Source organism: Rhinatrema bivittatum, chromosome 7 (genome assembly GCF_901001135.1).
Source record: "Rhinatrema bivittatum chromosome 7, aRhiBiv1.1, whole genome shotgun sequence".
Classification (NCBI taxonomy): domain Eukaryota; kingdom Metazoa; phylum Chordata; class Amphibia; order Gymnophiona; family Rhinatrematidae; genus Rhinatrema; species Rhinatrema bivittatum.
Window position 1 is genome coordinate 161833836 of NC_042621.1, and position 25148 is coordinate 161858983.

The window sequence follows — 25148 nt, forward strand, 5'->3', positions numbered from 1 at the left end:
TGTAATCCTGTGATGACATCTGTGCCTTTTTAATTATTTGCGATATCAGAATGTAAGTGTAACCTGCTGTAACCTGCTTTGAGCTGTCTAGTTGGAAAAGCATGAAATAAACAAGTGATGATATTGCTGATGATGATGAAGTATTGTTCAGCCTTAAAAGAATATTGCAATGCTATGGCAGATCATCCTAGAAAAATAAAACAAAAATAGATTTTAAAATTGCTTTGCTAGTATAATATTCTTTGAGCAAAGGTGTTTCTATCAAAATAAAATTTGAAAGATGAATGAAAACAAAACAGATCATGCATACTCCCTGTCAACAGCATTATTTTACTTCTACCAGTTCAACGGATCAGTGCTCAGGACTGCACCCTGTCAAACGTAAGATAGCAATGTTATCATTAATAAAAGCACTGCCTCCAATTCCAGTTACTATTGAGGACTGGGAAAGTCATATAATTTACTTTCAATATTCCAATTTAAGGTGCTATTTTATCTACTTGATACTGTACAATTATTTATTCTTAGGCTAAATTACACCCTGAGGCTTTTCCAGGTACTTCTTCGGAACACATGACTTTTTAAATCTTCACTGTTCATGTGTTTATTGTGCTTTACAATTTCCAATTACCAAGTAACACTACATATATCCTATAAATAAAAATGATGATCTGTATAGTCTGGGTGCCAGACAGCTTCACTCACTTAAGGATTATCTGAAAAGTACAAGTCAGCTCCTCAGTGTGCTGTTGTGAGCAATCTTGCTGAACTGATACACTTGTGTACGACATTTTTAAAATAAGGCTTTTTAAAAAACTACAATGGGGGCTTTCTTTTGAAAATGATGTTTGTCTACTAAGCATGTCTTTGTTTATCACAAAAAAAAGAAATAAAATATTTAAGAAAAATATGGTTAAAAAACAATACTGATTCAGAGATGCAAACATTGAAAAGGCAGACAAAAAGAGAATTTGAAAAGAAGCTAGCCATAGAAGCAAACTCTCAAATAAAAACTTTTTCAAATACATCTGACGCAGGAAGCCTATGAAGGAGTTGATTGGATTGTTAATGATTGAGGGCTGTTAGAGCAATTTATGGATTGCCATGGGGTACTAGTATTACCCCTTATTACCTGCTAGAGAGCCATATCCATCACCAACCCCACGCTATGGAACTCAATACCAATGGAAATAAGAAATCAACCAAATATCAAAATTTTCAAAAAAGACCTGAAAACCTGGCTTTTCACCAGACCCTACTCAAACTCACTCAATCAACAAGACCACCATCCAACCACATAACCCAACACCAAGAAAAACGCTCCGTCCCTCAATCAATTACCATATTTTTCGCTCCATAAGAAGCACCTGACCATAAGACGCACCTAGGATTCAGAGGGGGAAAATTAAAAAAATAATAATTTTGTGCTAAACTGGCTCTGTCCTCGGGCATCTGTGTGTCTTATGGAGCAAATTAGGGGCGTGCATAACTTTTTTTTTCCTCCCCATTTAGTTTTCAGTTCTGGGGAGGGTAGGGATGTGAATCGTTTTTTGACGATTAAAAAATACCGTCCGATATATTTTAAATCGTCAAAAATCGTTAAAGCCGCGATACAATAACAATTCCCCCGATTTATCGTCAAAAAATCGTAAATCGGGGAAAGGGGGAGGGGGAAGGGGGAGGGCGGTAAAACCGGCACACTAAAACAACCCTAAAACCCACCCCGACCCTTTAAAATAAATCCCCCACCCTCCCAAACCCCCCCAAAATGCCTTAAATTACCTGGGGTCCAGAGGAAGGGTCCCGGTGTGATCTTTTACTCTCGGACCCCCGTGCGTTGTAGAAATGGCACCGGCTCTACCTTTGACCTGTCATATGACAGGTCAAAGGTAGCGCCGGCGCCATTTTGTTTTTTTGTCCCCCACCGTTAGGATCGTAGGAGATCGCTCCCGGACCCCCGCTGGACCCCCAGGGACGTTTGGCCAGCTTGGGGGGGCCTCCTGACCCCCACAAGACTTGCCAAAAGTCCAGCGGGGGTCTGGAACGATTTGACTGCAGGAGGTCGTTCCGGACCCCTGCTGGACCCCCAGAGACTTTTGGCCAGCTTGGGGGGGCCTCCTGACCCCCACAAGACTTGCCAAAAGTCCAGCGGGGGTCCAGAACGACCTCCTGCAGTCGAATCGTGTTGCCGTACGGCCGGCGCCATTTTGCGCAAAATGTTTCATTTAAAAAATAAAATGAAATTACATAGACAATGTCATTGATATTGTCTATGTCATTTCAAACAAATGCACATCTCTGCTATAGCCAGTGAGCCAGACATTCAATGCCAGGAAAAATCTTAAAAACTAATCTAAAGAACAAAATTACAGAACATAGTAAGACATGCTTTTAATGGAACACAGCCCACATGGATTTACCCAAAGGAATTCTTGGTTCACCAAACTGCTTCATTTTTTAAAGTGGTTAATAAATATGTGAAAAATGGTGAGCTGCTGGATATACAGTAGGGTATTTGCATTTTCAGAAGACATTTGACAAAGTCTCTCATGAAAGACTCCTGAGAAAATTAAAAAGTCATGGGATAGCAGGCAATATCCCTTTGTGGATTGTGAACTGGTTAAAAGATAGAGTAGGATGGTAAACAGTAGAGTGCTCCTAAGGATATGTACTTGGACTGATTCTTGTTAATATATTTATAAATGATCTGGAAGACACAAAATTATTCTGAGTTGTTAAATCATAAGCAGATGGTGGGAAATTGAAAGAGGACCTTGTGAGACTGAGCAACTGGGCATCCAAATGGCAAATGAAATTTTAAATGGACAAGTGCAAAGTAATGCGCATGGGTACGTTACAGTGGCCAGCCGCGGAACCTCATGGCAGGCCACACTCACCTCCCGAGCCGGTCCAGGTCCTCCATGCTCCCCAGGCTGCTGCCGTCACCCTCCTCCAACATGGCGGGGAGCCAATCTTGCCACCGCCGCCCCACCGGCCCTAGCTTCTGCTAGGTGCGCACTAGCGGCTCCTCTCCTGACTTCAAGAGGCCGCGGCGGGAAATCCTCCCACGGCCCCAGATGCTGTTGTCAGCCTCAGGACTATTTAAAGCAGCTCCTGCTGCCCAAACTTTGCCTCAGCAACAGGTCCCACTCGCTTGAGTCGCTGGTTTCTCTGTATTCCAGCTGCTGCTTACGTGTCTTCCAGTTCCATCTCCATGTGTTCCAGCTCCTACCTCCGTGTGTTCCTCCTTCCTCATACCTTCGGCTTGCTCCTCCGGTTTTGATTCAGCTCGTCCCTGGATTCTGCCTCGCCTGCTGCCTGTCCTGACCTCTGGCCCATTGTTGGATCCTCCTGCCCACCGCCAGCCCCGACCTCTGGCACGCTCGACTCTGCATTCGCCTCCCATCTTCAGACTCATCTTCGTCCGAAGACCTAAGTCCTGCCGGCCCTGGCACCCAAGGGCTCAACCTGAGGGGAACGCGGGCTGGTATAGGTGAGGGTCCGGTTGGGTCTCCAACTCCTGCATCCACCTCCCGATGACAAGGATCTGTGGGAAGCCCTCCTATAGGAAGCAACGACCTCATCTCAGCCCAAGGGTCCACCCACCGTGCAACAGCTTAATAGAGGAAAAGTAATCTAAACTGTAGTTACAAGATGTTAGGTTCCATATTAGGAGTTGCCTCAGAAGAAAAGAATCTAGGCATCATCGTGGCCAATATCTTGAAATTCTCAGCTCAGAGTGCAATGGGGTTCATAAAAGCAAATAGAATGTTAGGAATGATTAGGAAAGTAATGGAAAATAAGAGAATGTCATAATATCTCTGTATCGCACTATACGAGACCGCACCTAGAGTACTTTGTACAATTCTCAAAAAAAGATATAGCTGAACTGCAAAGGGTACAAAGAAAGGTGACCAAAATGATATAAAGGATGGAATGGCTCCTCTTTGATAAAAGTTAAAGAGGCTAGGGCTCTTTAGCTTGGAGAAGAAGAAATGAATGAGGGGGGATATGATACAGGTTTGATACAGGGTAAATGTGAATTGATTGTTTGATCTTTCAAAAAATATTAAGACTAAGGGACACACTCGATGGAGTATTAATAAGTGGCACATTTAAAACAGATTGGAGAAAATAATTTTTATTCAGTGCACAACTAAGCTCTGGAGTTAATTTCAAAGTATGTGGTAAAGACAATGGGCCGGATTTTAAAAGGGTTAAGCGAATAAGGTATGTGCGTAAATCTTTTAAACCCTCCCTGCGCATGCCGAGCCTATTTTGCATAGGCTCGGCGGCGCACGTAAGTCCCGGGGCTTCGCAAGGGGGGCATGTTAGGGGCATGTCGGGTGGGCGGCGCGAATTTCAGGGCATTCCAGGGGCATGTCAGGGGCATGGTGCCGGCCCGGGGGCATGGTCGAGGCCTCTGGACCAGCCCCCGGGTCAGGTGATGGCGCGCCAGCAGTCCGCTGGCGCGCGCAGAGTTACACCTGCCAGAGGCAGGCGTAACTTTAACAACAAAGGTAGGGGGAAGGTATAGATAGGGCTGCGGGGGGTGGGTTAGGTAGGGGAATGGAGGGGAAGGTGCGGGGGGGGGGGGGTAGAAGGAAATTGGAGCAGCCTTGGAGGGAACGGGCAGCGCGCGCTGGGCACAAATGTGCACCCCCTTGCACACGCCGACCCCGTATTTTATGATACCTGCGTATCTTATAAAATCCGGCATACTTTTGTTCGTGCCTGATGCGCGAACAAAAGTACGCGCGTGCGTAGATTTATAAAATCTACCCCAATTTGTGTAACAGGGTTTATAAAAGGTCTGGACAAGTTCTTGGAGGAAAAGCCCATAAACTGTTATTAACTAGGTAGACTTGGGAAAAGTCATTGCTTATCCCTGGGCATTAGCAGCATGGGATCTACTATTTGGGATCCTGTGATCTGGACTGAGTACTGTCGGAAACAAGATGCTGGGCTTGCTGGACCCTCAGTCTGACTCAGTATGGCAAGTCTTAAGTTCTTATGAGATCTACACTTTTAGGCAACTTTGCGTTTAAAAGAATCATTCCTGATCAACCTCTATGCAATGACGCTTATCTCTTTTCATTAAGTGCAACCTTGTTCCATTGCCAAGAACAGCACTATACAAAAAAACAATCAATCAGAAACAACTAATCCCACTTAACACTATTTTTCAGAGGAGCTACTGCAAATGAATTCTGTAGCTTGAGAACTAATCTCATACATTTGCATATAGTATGTCTCATCAAGGGAAGAAAAGAAAACGCAGCCCTCATTCTTTCTGTAATTGTATGCTGTGGCAGTGCTAGAATTTGAAACGTGACATTGGCATACATCACACATTTTAAGGACAAGGCACTTAAAGTAATGCTATTGTTGGGGAAGATATTGTGGTAGTGGAAATAAGGATCTCAAGATACTAAGCTATGCATGCTTTATTAGAGCTTTTGCAAGTTCTTCTTAGTATTCACTTTTTTTTTTTTTTGCCTCTCAGATTCTACAACAAGAATGTAAGACTGAACACCACGTTAAGGCACACTCTAACATCACTAACAACTAGCAATCATTTTTATTGTTGCATGCACTTCATTCAAATGCCATTGAGAGCTCTGACTTTTGTGTTCAGCAGAATTTGTACCATCGGTTTTACATCTCTCTTTCCAGTATCTCTCTGATACTCAGAGTTTTACATTCAGAAGTGCCTTCTCCTGTTTGGTCCTTTTCTAACATTAAAAAAAAAACCTAGAGAATTGTCTTGAAAACAGATCATGTGGACAAATAACTTCTGGAGTAAGGCATCCAGGTGAATTTCGATGCATATAAATAATCTTTTTTTATTGTTTATTTTCATCTCAAAGCATTTAGGGATTTGTTGATGTGAGTTTCCGAATCAGGACTAGAAAGTGCATTGGGATAATATTTGAAAGTTAATGCAGTCATTTAAGAAGCTGCAATATGTTTCCTCAGGAGGGGAAAAATATCACAGGGGTCCCAGAGATTTGTAGAATTTGTTTTTCATGGAAAGAGCCCATGATAAAAATATCACTGTGAAATTGAGAAAAAAAAATGCACGCTGGTGGCCCACTTTCCCTGTGGCTGCCATTGTGTTAAAGAGCCACGTGGCACAAAAAATACCCCTCTCAAAGTGTAAAATCCCTCTCCCCGGTTCTAAGTAGATCCCTGCCCACCCTCCCTCTGCCTGTCATGGTTGTGCATCTTTAAAAAAAAGTTTAAAAAATAGACTGCAAAATTGCAGAGTAATGATCATGTCCCCTGCTCAAACCACTCCTCTTTGAAGTAAATAACCCTACTGTTCAACTTCCCCCTGGGTTCTTAAACCAAGTCATCCTACCCTCCTGTTCCCCCTCCTCCAATCCCCAGCTCCCCATATATTAGAAGACTTCTCAGGTGTCTAGTAGCCATACAATTATTTTTTCTATTTTTTTATACTTTTTTATTGCTACACTGCTTCTACAGGTGGCAGGGGATTGGGTGGGGGTTTGCCACACTGGGAAGGGGAGTGTGCTTCTTCAAGGGCCATGTGGCCCAAAAACATTCTGGGGACATCAGGATGTGTTAGTGCCCTGATGCCCCCAGGAACAGGTAGCTTCAATCAATAGAATAAAGGAAAATTGGTTCTTAACTTCTAATTCTCGTTCCTGTAGTACCACGGATCAGTCCAGACAGTGGGTTGAGCCTCCTGTCCAGCAGATGGAGACAGAAGAAAAAAAGGGTATCCTATATCAGGACAATGCACACCCTGTGTCCCTTCAGTATAAACATTATCAAAGCAGAGAAATGTAAAGATAACCAGAGTAAGATCAAGCAAGCATAAAAAACACATGTAACATGTAAACTGTTATTTGAAAATGCAAAACACTGCAAAGAATCGCTCTTAGATATCTATCTATCTAGTAGATGCTTCCGGTGCCTTATATTTCTGATATGAAGTAGAGATTCTCAAAAACTGTGAGTGAAAAAACATCGAGCGGACGTGTCAAAAGTAGAATGCAGCCAGGGTGGGCGTCTGGATTGATCCATGGTACTACAGGAACGAAAATTAGCAGGTAAGAACCAATTTTTGTTTCCCTGTACATACACGGATCAGTCCAGATAGTGGGATGTACCAAAGCTCCCTAAGTAAGTGTTATGCTTATGAGGTGTTGGAGTGGATTCTTGGGTACTGCAGTGATGGCCACTCCCATGGGGAGGAGCCCCCTGAGGAACCACAGTACTAGGCTAGACTCTATACACGCAGACACAGAGAAGTTGAATTTATTGTACAGCTCGATGGTACAGCCAGAGGAGTGGGCAGCAGTGAAGGTAACCCAGCAGAAGTAGTCCAGGGTTCCTCAGCAGAGGAGACTAGTCTCACACTCGAGTAGGTGATAGGCAGTACGGCGTAGCAAAGACAGGTCCCGGATGTAGACACAGAGCACTGAAGCTGAAAGTGAGACAGACTGAAAGGGTTAGTACTCACTGAAGCAGAAAGCTGTATTGTAGAAGGTCCTAGCAGGCAGAAGCTGTTCAGTGGCAGGCACCAGATTAGGGAGAGCAGGCCCTCGAGGAGTGAATACCCAGTATCCCAAGATAGATACCTGAAATAGAGCAGAAGGGCCCCCGAGGAGCGGATACCCAGGTTAGTGAAGAAATACCCCGAAGGGCAGAGAGAGCTTCCTGTGGCAGCTGGGAAGCGGCAGAGCAGCTTAGATCAGAGGCAATCCAATCCTTGCTAACTCAGTTTGCTAGCAAATGAAGGGCAGGCTAAATACCAGGATGTAATGATATCACTCAGAGGGGGCACCCCTGACGTTCCCGCCATGACGTGGATAAAGATGTGGGTGGCATGTGCGCGCGCACCTTAGGAGGCCCTCTGGAAAATCATGGCCGGGACACCGGAGAGAGCGGCATGAAGACGTGGCAGCAGCCATCTTACCAAGGCTTGAGGAGAGAGAAGGAAGAAAGGTGAGACACAGAGGTCGAAGTCATCTGAGACTGATGGATGCAACAGTAGGGTGGGACCGAGATAGTCCCGCTCGAAGCACCTGTCTGCCGAAGGAACCAAAAACTGGCGCCTGAACATTGAGGCGATAATGATGAGCAAAGGTATGCAGAGATTTCCAAGTAGCTGCTCTGTATATCTCTGCGGAGAGACCAACTGGCTCTCCGCCCAGGAGATAGCCTGTGAACGCAAAGAATGGGCCTTTAAGCCCTCTGGAACCATCCAGCCCCGACAAATATATGCCGACGCAATCGCCTCCTTTAGCCATCGAGCGATTGTAGCTTTAGAAGCCTTGTTTCCCATATTTGGCCTGCTCCAGAAGACAAAGAAATGATCAGAGATTCGAAACTCATTTGTAACTTGTAAGTATTGCAATAGTACTCTTTTGAAATCAAGGCGCCGTAGGTCTCCGCCAGGCGTACTCGCAATATCCTCTGGAGAAAAAGCAGGAAGCTCCACCGACTGATTTACGTGAAAAGAGGACATGACCTTTGGTAAAAAGAATGGGACTGTTTTAAGGGAAACACCTGAATCAGAAAAGCAAAGAAAGGGCTCCCTACAAGAGAAAGAAGAAACTTCTGCAAACTAAAACTGCTACAAAAAAGGGAACCACAGGTTCTACTATCTGCATCTGCTGGAGACAGAGAAATATGGAAGGGACACAGGGTGAGCACTGTCCTGATATAGGATATCCTTTGAGTTTTTCTCTGTCTCCATCTGCTGGATGTTGCGTTCGTGCCTCTTCTCGCCCCTCGCTCCACTCTCTTTACCTGGATGTGACTCCCTTCGGCTCTGACGGACAGTGCAGCCACGGCTTCTCTCCGCCTCTTGGTCCCGGTTCCCCTGGGCTGGCCTGATGCTACGGATCCACCATGTTCCTGATGATGTAAGGGCGTGCGCATGCACTCCAGACTTTGTACCAGCAAGGGTGCGAACTTCGGGTGCGACCCCCTGTACTGACATCATCCATTTGCACTTTAAAAGGTCTTTCTTTGCTAACCTCTAACGAGTTAGCAAGGAACTCCAATGGGACTTGCTTCGGCAGTCCACGATATTTGCAACAACGATCCGAGTCAGCAGGGAACCCGTCCCCACTGCTCGGCCTATTCAAACTTACCAGGAGTACCTGCTCCACGGGGGCTCCACTCTCTCTTCTTGATTTCAGATTGCCAGAATACTCGGAAGACTCCTCATTCCTGGAAGCAATAGTGGACGTGAACACAGTGAGTTCTATTACATAGGAATCGGTACTCGCTCCACAAGGGCCTACATTTCTATTGCTCTGAAGACTCCCTTGCATCCAAGACGTTATCGCAGGTACAGAGATCAAGAGTTACATTGGCAAGATTACAGATAGGAACCGGTACTCGCTCCATGAGGGCCCACGTTCCTAGAATCTACTACAGACTCTCTTATTCTTTAGAAGCCATTTCATATACAGCAATTGTGAGTTCTTATTGCAGACTGTTTGTGGGAACCAGTGCTCGCCTACGGCTCCTGTTCCTGAATGTACTGAAGACTCTCTGTGGCATAGAGACCATTGCAGACATCTATTATTGTGAGTGTACCATCTTGTATCCAGTATACCCTGTCTACTCACTACTTCTAGTCTCTCTCTACAGCTCAGCGACCCAGAGATTATATTCCAGTATCAGAAGGACTTCAGCCTTGCCGGACTCAGCGACTCACTACTGCCACCTCTGACGGTCCAGCTTCCAGTCTAAATAAAGAACTATTGTGTTTATCTCATATTCTAGTCTAGCCGGTGGTTCCTCTCAGGATCTCCTCCTGGGGGCGCTGTCATCTACCATCGGCCCAGGGATTCACCATTTCCTCTAGGTGGTCATTCCTTTCACTATTGTCACCTTGTGGGAGCTAACCACTACAGACCACTGACTACGCTCACGGAAGTATTATATAGACAGCTATTCCTCTTTCTCTGACACTTGCCAGCAGCTTATCTATAATACACAGATTGCTGCTCCGTAGCGGGGGGCATGATAGATTGCTATCTCAATAGCAAAGTACTATATACCTATTGCCAACTCCTCTTCCTTGGAGAGTTGATCCATAACAGATTGCTACTCCTTAGTAAATTGATACAGCTTGCTACTTCCTTTCCTTATAGGAGTATCTAACAGCAGTTCGCTAACAGAATTACAGATAGCTAACTCCTCCCCTCTGGAGGAGCAGGTCATGTCATATCGCTACTCCTTCCCCTTTCAGGAGCACAGCAGAACAGCTTGCCAACTCCGCCCTCCTGGCGAAATGAGCGACAGCAGATTACTAACGCCTCCCCTCTGGAGGAGGTGAGCATAACAGATTGCTAGCTCCTCCCCTTTGGAGAAGGAGAGTGTAACACTGGACAGGAGGCTCAACCCACTGTCTGGACTGATCCGGGTACGTACAGGGAATGCAGCTTGCTTTTTTGTAAATTGTATACATACAAATGTATACAAAATAGCTAATTCTAATAGGAGTGAATTTTGGGCCAAAATATCATGCAATATTATGAATATTGTGAGATATCAATGCAATAAGGGTATATTGCACAGTAAACTATGTTTATCACCCATTATACCCTTATCGCAGCCTAGTAAATCTACCCAAAATGGAAGAAAAATCTCACCTTATAAAACAGACGGGCAACTTTGGTCCTCAAAAATTAAGTGGTGATCAGAAATTCAGTGAACCCAAGCCATATAGCAATTAGGGAAGTCAAGAAAATGTCATGAAGATTTATTTTGCATTTATATCATGAATATTTATTTGCATTTTCATATATGTATATATATTTTTCAAAGAACAGTTTAAAATAAAGGTGGGCATACTATCTGAAACAGCTCATGTAACATTTTCATCCAGCCCATTTGTTGTTGGTAAATTTTCAGGCTTACTGGCCCGCTGACAGTGTAGCTCCAAGGCCATCCATACTGCCATCATCAGCAAAGGACCAATGTCATGCTGGCCTTTATTGATGATGTTGGTGGGGGAGAGCAGGGACAGCCTAGGAGCTCTAGTGTTGGGTTTTGGAGGAGGCTTCAATCATGTGATACATTTAAAGCTCCCTCTTTGGCCAATTCCCCAATTGACTTAGCTACAGGAGTGAAGAGAGGAGAGGCAGGACACTGGATTATGACCTCCACTTCTGCTTCCCAGGGCCTGTCTGCTGTATTGGATGCAAAACTGTAGGGTGTCTCACATGGTTCAAAACAGCAGTCAGGTCCCAGGTGATAGAAGAGGAGGACATGGCCCCAGGTAGTGCTACTCTCCTTCACTCTCTGCCATCTTATCAGCATGATGGGCAGAGATTAGCAGGAAGGGAGTTTATTTATGTTCTCCTAATAATAATAAACTATGCTAAGAAGATTACAATTGGTAATTTACCACGATAACAGAAATGAACAAACCAAACATTCAATGAAAACTCAATAGATATTAATTTCTAAATAACTAAGAAAGCACTAAAAAACAAGAAGTATAGACCACGAAAGAGACAGTTTTAAAATTTCTCTTGAATAATTTTATGTCTGAAATTGACCTGCCAACAAACCGCTCCATAATATTGAACCAATAATAGACAAGGCTCAAGCTTATGTTTCTTCAAAATGATCTGCTTTTAAACTTGGAACCTCTAGATGACAAGAAACATATTTTTTAAATAACTTCACCAAATAAGCTGTTGCCTCCTCTTGCAGGAATGTATAGATTAAGACAATAATTTTTTATTTTATCTGGCAACCAATGCAAACTTTGCATCAATGGGATAACATGTTCTCTTAAAGAGGATTTCATCACTAAACAGGCTTCCAAGTTCTGCAAAAGATGTAATGCCCATAGCCAAGATTTCATAAGTCCCATATATAGAGAGAGTTACAACAATTAATCATAGTCAAGATAAAAGCTTGCACAATAGTTCAGAAATTTGGTTGGTCCAACAAAGTTCTTAGGTACTGAAGTCACTAAAGTTTAAAATACCCAGTTGATAAAATTGATTTTAATTGACATTTGTAATTTAGAGAAGAATCAATTTGAAACCCTATATTATGGACATGGTCTGTGAAAGCATTTGTCCCATTTAAATATTAACTATTTAAATCAGTTGGTCTTGTTTTTTGGGAAACCCATGTACTGTAACAATAGCAGCCATGACAATATCGCCAAACTGACTGCATCTCTCCCACACATCTAACACGGGATACAATACATAGACATAACGCAATTAGGTCATAAGCATTAAAAGAGAATGTAAAGGCCGCAGCTTTATTAATAAACATAACAATCTTAAAATGACCTGTATCTGAGCTGATCCGCAATAGCAAACTGGGCTAACCCCTGGCTCCACCACCCACTGTGTACCAAGAAAGGCAGCTGCCTGACAGACCCCCCCCCTCCACACACACACCTTAAATAAGGGGGGCCACCCCCCCCCCACCCCCAAGATGTTATAACCCCCACCATTAGTTGTAAGACACCAGCCTGATGCTCTCCTTACTGGGATGCACTCCTGCACCACATCTGAAACCCACTGCTGACCTAAGGATGGTGAATAACTGGTATCTGCTCAACAGAACCAGATCAGCGTGTACTAGCAAGTGAACCCCACCGGACAGCTGAATGGCTAGGTAATGCGCTGGGCATGTGACCAGAATTTAAATCAATGTGCTTCAAGAAGAGGATTGTGCCCTTGCCTGCCTGGTCAGTTTTCAACTTGTGTATGTGGATGCAGATAGCTTGACCTGTACATGTCACATTCTGCATCTGTATACTACTACAACCAACATCATTCTTAGATGAGGCAACAAGCTCACTTAAATGCGGGGTGCCAAAGAAGGCCAGAGAAAATGCCAGATGAAACAGGTTGGCTTCTAAGTCCAATGTGCACAAAGCTGGCAGAAGAAGCCATAAGTTCAACATGTCATGCGTGATGGCAGCTGTACATCATTCATGGGTCCAATCTTTCTTGCCCAGCCAGCCAACATCTTCTTGAGCAGAAAGGACTTGTTAGGATGACCCCATCTGTGCACCAGGGATCCTCTACAGATGCCCTTGTCCTTGGCTGAAGAAATGTAGAAGATGACAAAGTCTTCGAGCACTGGCCTGGTGACCCAGCCATGCTAAGAATCTTCTCATGTGTTCATAGCTTCTGCAGAAAGCTGACCAGTAACTGGAGCCAAGTCTTCCCACAGTAGGTCTCTGGTGGTCAGAGACCAATCATCCATAACTGTCCAGGACTGGGGTTGCTGAATTGTCTGCAATGGGTACCTGCTTATGAAATAAATCCCACTTAGCACGAGATAAAGCATCAGCAATATTGTTATCAATCCCTGGATAGTGGTGCACCCCGAATATGGTGTTAATGTGCAGGCTTGCTAGAACTACCCCTCTTAATAGATCAATGACTCTGGGGCATTTTTTCAACTGCCTGTTTAGAACTTGGACCACAGCTTGGTTATCACACCAAAACATTATGTGCTTATTCCACAAATTTCACTCCACAGGACTAATGCTACCAATATAGGGAAAAACTTCATGAAGGTAATATTCCAAGTCAATCTCACCTCAACCTAGGTGACTGGCCAGGGCACGGCGCACCATGATCCCTGACAATACCCTAAAACACCATCCATCTGAAGCATCCAAATATATGTGCAGGTGCCAACTGGAGAGTGTGCAGTTCCTGACACACAGATAGACCATTGAAATCGTCCAGGAATGATATCCATATGAAGATGTCAGCACACATGTCCTTTGATAGTCTGATGAATTGATAAGACCAATTGACACCAGCTATAAATATAACAACATGTTATATTTATAAAGCCTGTAGCCGTTTAATTGTTCTACTGTTTAACCTGTTATATGTAAAGCCTGTTGCTAATTTATTGTTTCACTGTGAACCGAGGTGATGTATGATTATACGTACCACGGTATATAAGAACCTATAAATAAATAAATAAATAAATAAATAAATAAATAAATAAATAAATAAATATAGCAGGAGTTAGCCTCCTCAGAAAATTCACCCCATAGGAATCACTCTACAGACAAAGTTCAGTGTTCCTAAAATGGATTGTACAGCATGAAGAGTCAGCTTCTTTGCTTTTGAGGCCTGCCGTAACAGTTCTTATAGTGCTGCAAATTTGTCTGCTGGAAGTCAAGACACCTGATGAACTGAATCCAACTCAATGCTCAGGAAACAAATGATCATCAAGGAACCCTCTGTCTTCATGTGTGTGAGAGGAACACCAAACTCATTGGTATCGGTATATATTCTGTTTTAATGTGTTCCAGTTGTCTGTGTTTTATAAATATAATACGTAACACTTATAAAAGAGCCCTTTATTATCCACAGGAAGAATTACTACAAGGCTCTACAACACATCTGCTAAAGAGGACATTTTCACATCTGCATTAAAGTATATGGCAGGCACCAAGGAGGTATCAAAAATTTTAAGAGACAATTGGGACATTTTATTAGTACTTCAGGCGTTTGCAAAGAGCAAATAAAAAATTGCATTCACTAGAGGCACAAATTTAAAGGAGAAGCTTAGTCCATCATTCTTATCAATGGATGTTAAGAAGACAGTAAAACCATTGGGTCATTACAAATGTAGCTCATGTTTAGCATGTGTGGTCACTGAGAATAAAATGTTTCTGCATCCGATCACGTCAAATGAATATTATCTTCGACACTTTACCAATTGTGCATCCACCTATGTAATCTATATTGTACTATGCTCATGTCAGATGATTTATGTGGGCAAAACTAAAAGATGTTTAAGACTACACATTTCAGAGCATAAAAGCTGCCTGAAAGGGGGTCATGTTGAAGCACCGCTTGTGGCATGTTCTCTTGAGGTTTCTCACAAGTTCGAGGAACATAGGTTTTTGGCAATTGATACTGTGGTATCACATCCGTGGGAGAGGAGACTGTGATAAACTTCTCATTCGACAAGAATAGAAATGGATATTTGAATTGGGAAGTCTCTCCCCAAAATGTTTGAATCAGGGCATTGAATGGAGTTATTTAAAAAAAAAAAAAAACATTCAGCACCCGGTTTGAACAATTTAATTTCACTGAGTATAAATCATTTTGAGTATTCCAATTTTCAAGGTCATCCTTGGTGCTACTCATTGAGGAGCTCACAGGAGAATTTTTCAGGTTTCATCAGTGGTATAATCATTCCCTGTTTAATCATTCCCTTTAATTATTTTATTATTTTTCAAAGTTCCAACAGTCTTTTATTAGGGAGTGAAAGTATATTTTGATCAGCAATGATTTTTGCTAAAACGATTTCGGTGGTACAAGTTTTTTTTTTACAAATTCCTATTAATTATGGAAGATAATGTTATACTGCTTTTAGTGCTTTAACACCAAAGTTCAGTAGTGGAGCAATTCATAGAGGTGATTAGAAGAACATTTTGATTCGGACATCGGCAGCAAGATATCCCATTTACTGACTTATTTTAAGATTTGATTATTTAAAATAATAGCAATAGGTGGTAGAGATGTGAATCGTGTCCTCGATCGTCTTAACGATCGATTTCGGCTGGGAGGGGGAGGGAATCGTATTGTTGCCGTTTGGGGGGGTAAAATATCGTGAAAAATCGTAAAAAATCGAAAAAACGTAAAATCGCAAAACCGGCACATTAAAACCCCCTAAAACCCACCCCCGACCCTTTAAATTAAATCCCCCACCCTCCCGAACCCCCCCCAAATGACTTAAATAACCTGCGGGTCCAGCGGCGGTCCGGAACGGCAGCGGTCCGGAACGGGCTCCTGCTACTGAATCTTGTTGTCTTCGGCCGGCGCCATTTTCCAAAATGGCGCCGAAAAATGGCGGCGGCCATAGACGAACACGATTGGACGGCAGGAGGTCCTTCCGGACCCCCGCTGGACTTTTGGCAAGTCTTGTGGGGGTCAGGAGGCCCCCCCCAAGCTGGCCAAAAGTTCCTGGAGGTCCAGCGGGGGTCAGGGAGCGATTTCCCGCCGCGAATCGTTTTCGTACGGAAAATGGCGCCGGCAGGAGATCGACTGCAGGAGGTTGTTCAGCGAGGCGCCGGAACCCTCGCTGAACGACCTCCTGCAGTCGATCTCCTGCCGGCGCCATTTTCCGTACGAAAACGATTCGCGGCGGGAAATCGCTCCCTGACCCCCGCTGGACCTCCAGGAACTTTTGGCCAGCTTGGGGGGGGCCTCCTGACCCCCACAAGACTTGCCAAAAGTCCAGCGGGGGTCCGGAAGGACCTCCTGCCATCCAATCGTGTTCGTCTATGGCCGCCGCCATTTTTCGGCGCCATTTTGGAAAATGGCGCCGGCCGAAGACAACAAGATTCAGTAGCAGGAGCCCGTTCCGGACCGCTGCCGTTCCGGACCGCCGCTGGACCCGCAGGTTATTTAAGTCATTTGGGGGGGGTTCGGGAGGGTGGGGGATTTAATTTAAAGGGTCGGAGGTGGGTTTTAGGGGGTTTAGTGTGCCGGCTCACGATTCTAACGATTTATAACGATAAATCGTTAGAATCTCTATTGTATTGTGTTCCATAACGGTTTAAGACGATATTAAAATTATCGGACGATAATTTTAATCGTCCTAAAATGATTCACATCCCTAATAGGTGGCTTGTTAAGATTTGCGAAGGACATATGTTGAGAAGAATACCAGAGGTACACATTTTCTACAAATGTCTTTTAAAAATGAAAGATCATAAAGACAAAATTTCTCAATTTTGACATCAAATTAAGGCATTTTGTTAAGAAATCCAATTGTTCATTTATTGGTATCCGTTTTCAGTTTTCATAACTATTGCCTTAATTTCATCTACAATTGTAATTGGTTAAAAACCTTTTTAAAAGCAGTTAGAAGAAAGTGCACCTGCCATAGCCAATTTCCATTGGAACACGTAGACATCATATCTTTGAAAGTTTGATTGTGTGAGTATGCACTGTTTGAAAGGAATTCTTAGATCTTTTGTCTTTTTAGAAGCATTGTGCGTTATCTGGACTGTCTCCCTGACGCAGCCTTTTCAGGCGGAACGCTGTCAGCATCAGTGATAGCATACTGGTGATAGAAGTATACCAAAGTCTGTCCAGTCTCTGCATTATTAAATCCATGAAGTTTGTCAATGTAGAATCTCAGCCATTAAGAACACAAAGATAAGTCTTTTGAATATATTTGGCTTTGCTCATTTCACAGTTTGGAGGTTTTCAAATTAGCAGTTTCAAAATAGAAAAGTTGAATCTCCCTTCTATATGTTATTAAAACCACAAAATAAAAAATTAGCTAAAAAAGAATAAAAGTATTTTTGGAGATCTTTTTAACTAATGATGGTACCTTAGTCACCTGTTCGTAAGCAATCTTTTTGTTGCGGTCCCGGGCCGTACCCCGGTCCCTCCTCTTACCTACCATGAGGCGGGGCCGGGCCGGGACACTGCGGCGTCGCTGGGGTCTGGTCCGGCCAGCCTGGCTCCTGCCCGCGGCATCCCTCCTCGAGAGAAACACCACAGATGCACTGCAGCTGGCCCCGCCCCTATAGCGTGCATGCAGGAGTTCAGGATTTAAAGGGGCCAGTGCGGGAAATGTAGGACAGCCCCGAGGATGACGTCAGATGCCCTCAGGGTTTAAAACCCTGCAACTAGCTACACTCCTGGCCTTGCAACGAGGTTGACTCCTTGGAGTGTGCTAGTTGCTGTTCCTGCCTTGCTCGTTCTTCTGGCTTCTGACCGGCTCATCCTCTGGCTTCTGACTTCGGCTAGTCTCCTGGTTTCCCGCTCGCCCCCTGCCTCGACTTTGGTTCGTCTTTACATTCTGCTGTCAGCCGCCTGCCCTGAATCCTGGTTGGTTCCTTCCTTCTGCTCTTCTTCGTCCAGACTGCTCCGTCCAGGAGGCCTCGCCTAAGTCCAAGCGGCTCGGGTCCTCACGGGCTCCATCTGGGGGGACCTCAGGCTTCCAGTGGTGAAGTTCCAGTTGGCATCCTGGTTCCAGCTTCTCTTCTCCTCAGCACTTCTGGACTTCTCTTCGGATACTCACCCTCAGGAGACCATACATAAGTCCAAGCGGCCCGGGTCCTCAAGGGCTCCTCCCGGGTGGATCTTGGGCTTCCAGTGGTGAAGATTCGACTGGTCTCCTGGATGGACCACCTCCCAGCTACATCCTCCACGGTGGGCCTTCCCACATTGTGCCTTCATCAGTTCTAGCCGGCTCAAGGATCCACGAATCCAACACTTTTTGCCAAGATCAGGCATCTGAAGTTTTATTCCTCCAAATTAAACAAACTGTTTACAGTGCTATTAAGCTTAGGCAACTGAGGGCTTTCTTCTACTCATTGTATTATTTGCCACTCATTTTCATCTCCTTATTTTTTAATTGATTCACACACTGTCGAATGTTAACACAGCAGAATCCTTTTATTTAGAATTATAGTACTGGCAGCAGCTAAGCAGAGGCTTTAAAAAATGTTCAACTCTTCTTTCATTTTGGAAACTTTTCATCATTTTCAAAAGGTTTTTTTCCATATTATTTCTGCTTTAAATTTCTCTCTCTCTCTCCCTCCCTCCTCTCTTTAAAAATAAAAATTCTGAAAAATTGATCTTCTGGTTTAAGTTGTTTCTAATTGTAACCATTTTTAGCTTCTTGATAAGATTCCAGTCAGCTCCCATTCTACCATCTGAAAAAAATTTGATACTTATTTAGTATTCTCTGGCAAGTAAGGCAGGTGGGAAAAGGCATATAACAATTATCTATTTTAGAAGCCTAAATGTTATCGGAGTCATTGGTATGCATGTTGCTAATTAAAAATGCTTTAAAATAACCAAGTCTCTGCAGTTGATGGGATGTTGCTTGAGTCAGCTTCCTTCCTGAGGGCTCATTCATCATGGTTGTAAAAGTTATGACATCCTTGACAATTTCCATTTGTTTTCCATCTTCGGTTTTTCATAGAGACGACTCCAAAGTCCATTAGGGACCTGATTTGGTATCAGGTCTCATGGATGCTGTTGAAAGGGCTCCATGCTTAAATATAGCAAACAGGATACAAATAAAGCCAGCAGTAGAACATTAAATTGAGGTTCATGCAATTATGAAGATCACCAGGACCACAATGATATAAAAGATACAGCACTTCTGAAAGCTTGTGACCTTATAAGAATGTTTAATACAATTCCAAAGTTGTTATATCCCCTCAGACGTTGGAAAGGAGCAGTTATACACCGACACTATGAATAGAATGAAACACACTTATTTTAAGTGTTTCATTTATGAAGGATTTTAATATTTTAATTACAGCATCACAATAATCCTAATACATCCATAAACAATATAGCAAGAAAAATATATACTAAACAAAAAACTAAAGTGGGTCATTTTAAGATCCCTGGACACATTTTTTATTTTAGAAATCCCCCCTTCTCCTAACCCCCCACCCCCACCTCACACTCTGAAATTAAACTTTATCTAAATTATTACCCACACAAAATTAAGCTGGATTTGAAAAAAAAAAGGCAGCATTGGGGTCTTCCAGGGAGCATAACTTTACCTGGTTAGTGGTGATATTCAGCACTTTCCAGATAAAGTTACCCAAATAAGTTTAGTTATCCTGGAGGGCTGTCCTAAAGTTATCCAGATAACTTTATCCAGGTAACTGACTTTATCCAAGTATATGCAACTTTTCACATGTCCAGTTATATTCTACTGAATATCTAAGGAGAGTTATCCAAGTAACTTTTCTGCTCCCCAGTTTAACACTAGGAATAGCCTAGTGGTTAGAGCAGGAGGCTATGACCTAGGGAGGCCAAATACCACTCCTGATCCTTGTGACTTTGGGCAAGTCACTTCTCCCTCCATTGCTAAGGTACAAAAATATTGTGAGCCCGCTGGGGACAAGGAAATACCTACAGTACCTGAATGTAATCCACTTTGAAATGTCTGAAAAGTGGAATATAAATAATAGGGACCTCTTCATGTATTAATTTGTATAGAATGGGACCCAAGAAAGGAAACTTTAAAAGTTGGAGACAAGGAAATGTCTAAAGCAGTGATTCTCAACCGGTGTGTCTCAACACACCAATGTGTCACCAAGCACTGGCAGGTGTGTCGTGTGTCCCACTGCCCCATTGTACTTTCCTTTTCTCCCCTTTTCCAGCCCCCATGGGCCAACTGGAAGCCTCCTTTTGTCCTACCCCCACTGCCCAATGGGAAGCCTCCTTCATTCTTCCTGTACCTGCGCAGGCCAATTGGAAGCCTCCTCCCTTCTATCTGCCAGTGGAAGTAGAAGGAAGGGAGGAAGCCTTTGATTGGCCAGTGAGGCAGGAAGAAGGGGCATCACATAGTCTGGGGGTGGGGTGGGAGGAATGTCAGTGTCGAACTCTGACGAAGTAAGGCCGCCATGGGAGCTCATCCCCGTGGCGGTGAAGAGGAAGACCCTGACCCCGACCAAGCAAGGCCACCATGGGAGTCCATCCTTGTGGCAGTGAAAAAGAAGGTCCTGCCAGAGTAAAGCCACAGCAGAACTGGAGCCCATCCCTGCAGTGAAGGAAGAAGTTTTTGGTGAGAGCTGGTGTGTGTGAATGGGTGCCTGGGTGAGAGCTGGTGTGTGTGGGTGCCTGGGTGAGAGTGGGTGTGAATGGGTGCCTGGGTGAGAGCTGGTGTGTGTGTGGGTATGAATGGGTGCCTGGGAGAGAACTGGTATGTGTGTGGGTGTGAATAGGTGCCTGGGTGAGAGCTAGTGTGAATGGGTGCGAGAGCATTTGTGTGTGATTGAGAGGTTGTATATAAGAGAGCATGTGTGTGACTGAGAGAAAGACTGTTCAGGGAGGTGATGTGTTTCTGTGTGAGTGAGAGAGACTGGTCAGGAAGATGACTGGTGTAAGAGAGAGAGATAGAGACTGGTTGTGGGGTCAAATTGTGTGTGTGTGTGTGTGTGTATGTGTGTGTGACTGGTTGTAGGCGCTAAGGAAGAGGACTGTGAGGACAGAGTTTCAGCAGCCCTTGCTGCTTCTGGTGAGTGCTATTGGCCTGGAAGGGAAAGGAATAGGAGAGTTGCCGGAGAGGGTAAGTAAAGATGGCTTTTTAAATTTATTTTTCTTGATTGACTGCCATTTTAAATTATTGGGTATTATGCAATGTCTGCTGTTTTGAAATATTTTATTGATATTTGGGTATGTTTTAATAATTTTTATGAGTTTTTAATTGTTGGATGTTATTCTATTCAGCAGCTGTTTCGTAACATTTATTAGTAAAGCTTTACAATTATTTCTGTGTGGGGCTCTATAGCAGCTTGGCTTATTCTGTTTTCCTAATAGGAGATGTATTAGTGTTTAGGGCCTGGTTTAACAGTTGTAGTGTTGCCTTTTCTTAGAAAGGGTTGTTACTATTTGAATGTGTTCCATAATGCAGGTGTAACTTTGTGCGGGTTAGTTTGTGTGCATTATTGCAGATCCTGGGACTATGTTAGGTGCTATATTTCTCCATTTCTCCAGGTTTGCACTGCATGCAGAGAGGCTTTTTTGGTTTTCCATTCCAGTTTCTGTCTCCATATTTATAATTTGTGGGTTTTCTGTATTTGGTGAAAGTCAGTTCTGGGTGTATGACCAAGGTAAGGTACTTTTCTAGCATGTAGGCATTGTATCAATCTTATTTGTTGTGTTTTCTCAACAGGATATGCATTAGTGATAAATTACTGTCTTTTCATAAGGAAGGCTGTTGTGCCTGGTAGTAAAGGGAATTTGTTTTGCTTTTACTGAGATGTCATCAGAACCAGAATATCTTTTTTGTATGGTGAGTTGTACAGGGTAATGCCCTAGATCTGCTCTGTACGCATTGCTGGGGGTTGAGGAGATTCCTGTGGATGCAGAATGCATGTTTACATTTAGTCCCGTGATGGTCACATGTTCAGTGTGTCATGTATATGAGAACCATCTATCAGGTGTGTCTCAGCCAAAAAAAGGTTGAGAACCACTGGTCTAAAGAATTGCTAGTTTTAAAAGAAGGATGCTCCCAATCTGAGGAATGAGTCCTAAGGAACTTATGGTTGTAGAGTAATCAGCCAGAAGTTCCTCAGAATTGGAGAAGCTGTAGAGATGAAAAAATAGCAACCTTTAAAGAAGCTACTGAGAGGACCTAATGGAGTAGAGCTGGATTATTTTGGGAGGGCATTTGTTAGTGCTACTGAAAGTGGCTCATATTTTGTTGTGCTGTTTTGAACTTTTTGTTGCTGCTTGGTGTACTAGCTTTTGGTTTAAAACTTATTTTGAAGTTTTGTTTTACCTGCCTTCAGTGCCAGTAAAAAACTTGTATTTTGAACAACAGGTTTTGAGTCTGTGTGGTGTTTTTGTACCTGGACTGGGCTTATGAGTAGAAGAATCCCAATGAGGAAAAACCCTAAGGATCTAAAAAGAAGATCATCCCCCCACCCCCATACCCCTATCATGCAGGAATCCCAAGAGGTCAGAAGTCATGGGGCCTGTGCTAGATCATGAGCCTTCCCATAAGCCATTAAATTCTATGGGGCAAGCAAAACTGCAGGTTTGGGTTTTTTTATTTTTTCATTTTACTGAAGGCAAGCCAGATAGAACTAGGGAGTAGGAAGATCAATCAAGGTCAAAGTAACAGTGGCATGAATTTACAATTACTTCTTCATTTGTTTTAACCTAAAATGGGAAGCAACTTTGAGCACAATCACCATTCTGAATTATTTCTTTCTTGGAGTCAAACAGGATAAGGATACTGTAAGAGACTAAGGGGCGGATTTTAAGAGCCCTGCTCGCCGGTGCGCCTATGTTCAATAGGCCTAACGGCGCGCGCAGAGCCCCGGGACTCGCGTAAGTCCCGGGGTTTTCCGAGGGGGGCGTGTCGGGGGCGTGTCGGGGGCGGGGCCGATTGGCGCGGCGTTTTCGGGGTGGGACGCGGCATTTTGGGGGCGGGCCCGGGGGCGTGGTTTCAGCCAGGGGCGGTCCGGGGGCGTGGCCGCGCCCTCCGGGACCGCCCCCGGGTTGCGTCTAGGTGCGCCAGCGGCCCGCTGTCGCGCGGGGATTTACTTCTCCCTCCGGGAGGCGTAAATCCCCCAACAAAGGTGGGGGGGGGGGTTTAGACAGGGCCGGGGGGGTGGGTTAGGTAGAGGAAGGGAGGGGAAGGTGAGGGGAGGGCGATAGCGAATTCCCTCCGAGGCCGCTCCGATTTCGGAGCGGCCTTGGAGGGAACGGCGGCAGGCTGTGCGGCTCGGCGCGCGCCGGCTACACGGAATAGGCAGTCTTGCGCGCGCCGATCCAGGATTTTAGCTGCTATGCGCGTATCTACTAAAATCCCGCGTATTTTTGTTTGCGCCTGGAGTGCCAACAAAATTACACGAACTCGCCGTTTTTGAAAATCTACCCCTAAATGCACAATAACATATTTATGAGTAGAAATCCCATGTGTGTTGGAGAAGAGTATAATGATAGGAGGATACAACCATCCACCTAGCCAAAATGAGACAGACGATGAAATGCTAAGAGAAATTAGGGAAGCTAACCAAATTGGTAGTGCAGTAATAATGGGAGATTTCAATTACCCCAGTATTGACTGGGTAAATGTAACATAAGGACATGCTAGAGAGAAAGTTCCTGAATGGAATAAATGACTGATTTATGGAGCAATTGGATCAAGAACTGATGGGAAAGGAAGCTATTTTAGATCTAATTCTTAGTGAAGTGCAGGATTTGGTGAGAGAGGTAACAGCAGTGGGGGCCGCATAGCAATAGTGATCATAACATGATCAAATTTGAATTAATGTCTGGAAGGGGGACATTAAATAAATCCATGGCTCTAGCACTAAACTTTCAAAAGGGAAACTGATAAAATGAGAAAAATTGAAAAAAATTGAAAGGTACAGCTACAAAGGTTAAGAGATTACAACAAGTGTGGACATTGTTCAAAAATACCATCTTAGAAGCGCAGCCCAGATCAATTCCATGCATTAAGAAAGGTGGAAGGAAGGCTAAACAATTGCCAGTATGGTTAAAAGGTGAAGTGCAAAAGGCTATTTCAGCCAAAAGATATTCCTTCAAAAATTGGAAGAAGGATCCATCTGAAGAAAATAGGAAAAAGCATAAGCATCAGCAAGTTAAATGTAAAACATTGATACAATAGGCTAAAAAAAAGTTTGAAAATAAGTTGGTCAGAGAGGCAAAAACTCATAATAAAAACTTTTTTAAAATATATGAAGCAGGAAGTCTGCTAGGGAATCATTTGGACTGTTAGATAATAGAGGGGTTAAAGGAGCATTTAGGAGAGATAAGACCTTTGCAGAAAGACTAAATCAATTCTTTGCTTCAGTGTTTACCGAGGAGAATGTTGGAGAAATTCCCATTCCGGAGAGTATTTTCAACAGTGACAATTCAGATGAACTGATCCAAATCATGATAATATAATAGGCCAGATAGACCATCTGAAGAGTAGCATATCACCTGGACTGGATGATAAACACCCCAGGATTCTAAAAACTCAAAAATAAAATTCAGACCTATTATAAGTAATATGTAAACTACCATTAAAATTATCCATTGTACCTGAAGATTAAAAGGTGACCAATGTAACCCCAATATATAACAAGGGCTCCAGAGGTGATCTAGGAAACTACAGACCAGAATGGCTGACTTCATTGCCATGAAAAATTTATTTATTTATTTATTTAAAGTCTTTTCTATATCGGCGTTAAGCTGGAAGCCGTCACAATGGTTAACAATAAGGCACTTAAAATAATGTTGTTTAACTGTTATTTTAACATCTAGACAGGTGCCTGTAAGGTACGGTACAGAGTTTCATAATAGCTATAAAGTGCTAAGTGAGGTTGTGTGTTTAGGTTTATCAGGGCGGTTCAAAATTATTAATAATTTACATGTTATCTGTTACTGCTTAAAAGTAAACACACTCATTATGAGTAGGGGTGTTGTGTCAAAGCACAAACTCATCGCTTTCTACAATTCTTTGGATTCTATTCTCCATTCTCTTTGTGGTATGCTTGTTTAAATAGCCATGTTTTTAGCCTCTTTTTGAATAGTTTGATGTCTTTTTGCAGTCTGATTTCTGATGGCATGGTGTTCCATAATGTAGGCCCTGCTAATGATAGGGCTCTATCCCTTACTTGAGTTAGTCTTGCA

General features: G+C 43.5%; 1 protein-coding gene across 1 annotated transcript in view; it reads right to left on the reverse strand.

Annotated features, from left to right (window-relative positions):
* SH2D4B (SH2 domain containing 4B) overlaps positions 1 to 3418 on the reverse strand; it is a 195997-nt gene extending 192579 nt beyond the window's left edge. The window contains exon 1 of the mRNA XM_029610702.1: positions 3259 to 3418. Coding sequence (XP_029466562.1) covers positions 3259 to 3418 — 160 coding nt within the window. The remainder of the gene's footprint in view (positions 1 to 3258) is intronic.
* Positions 3419 to 25148: the final 21730 nt, after the last annotated feature.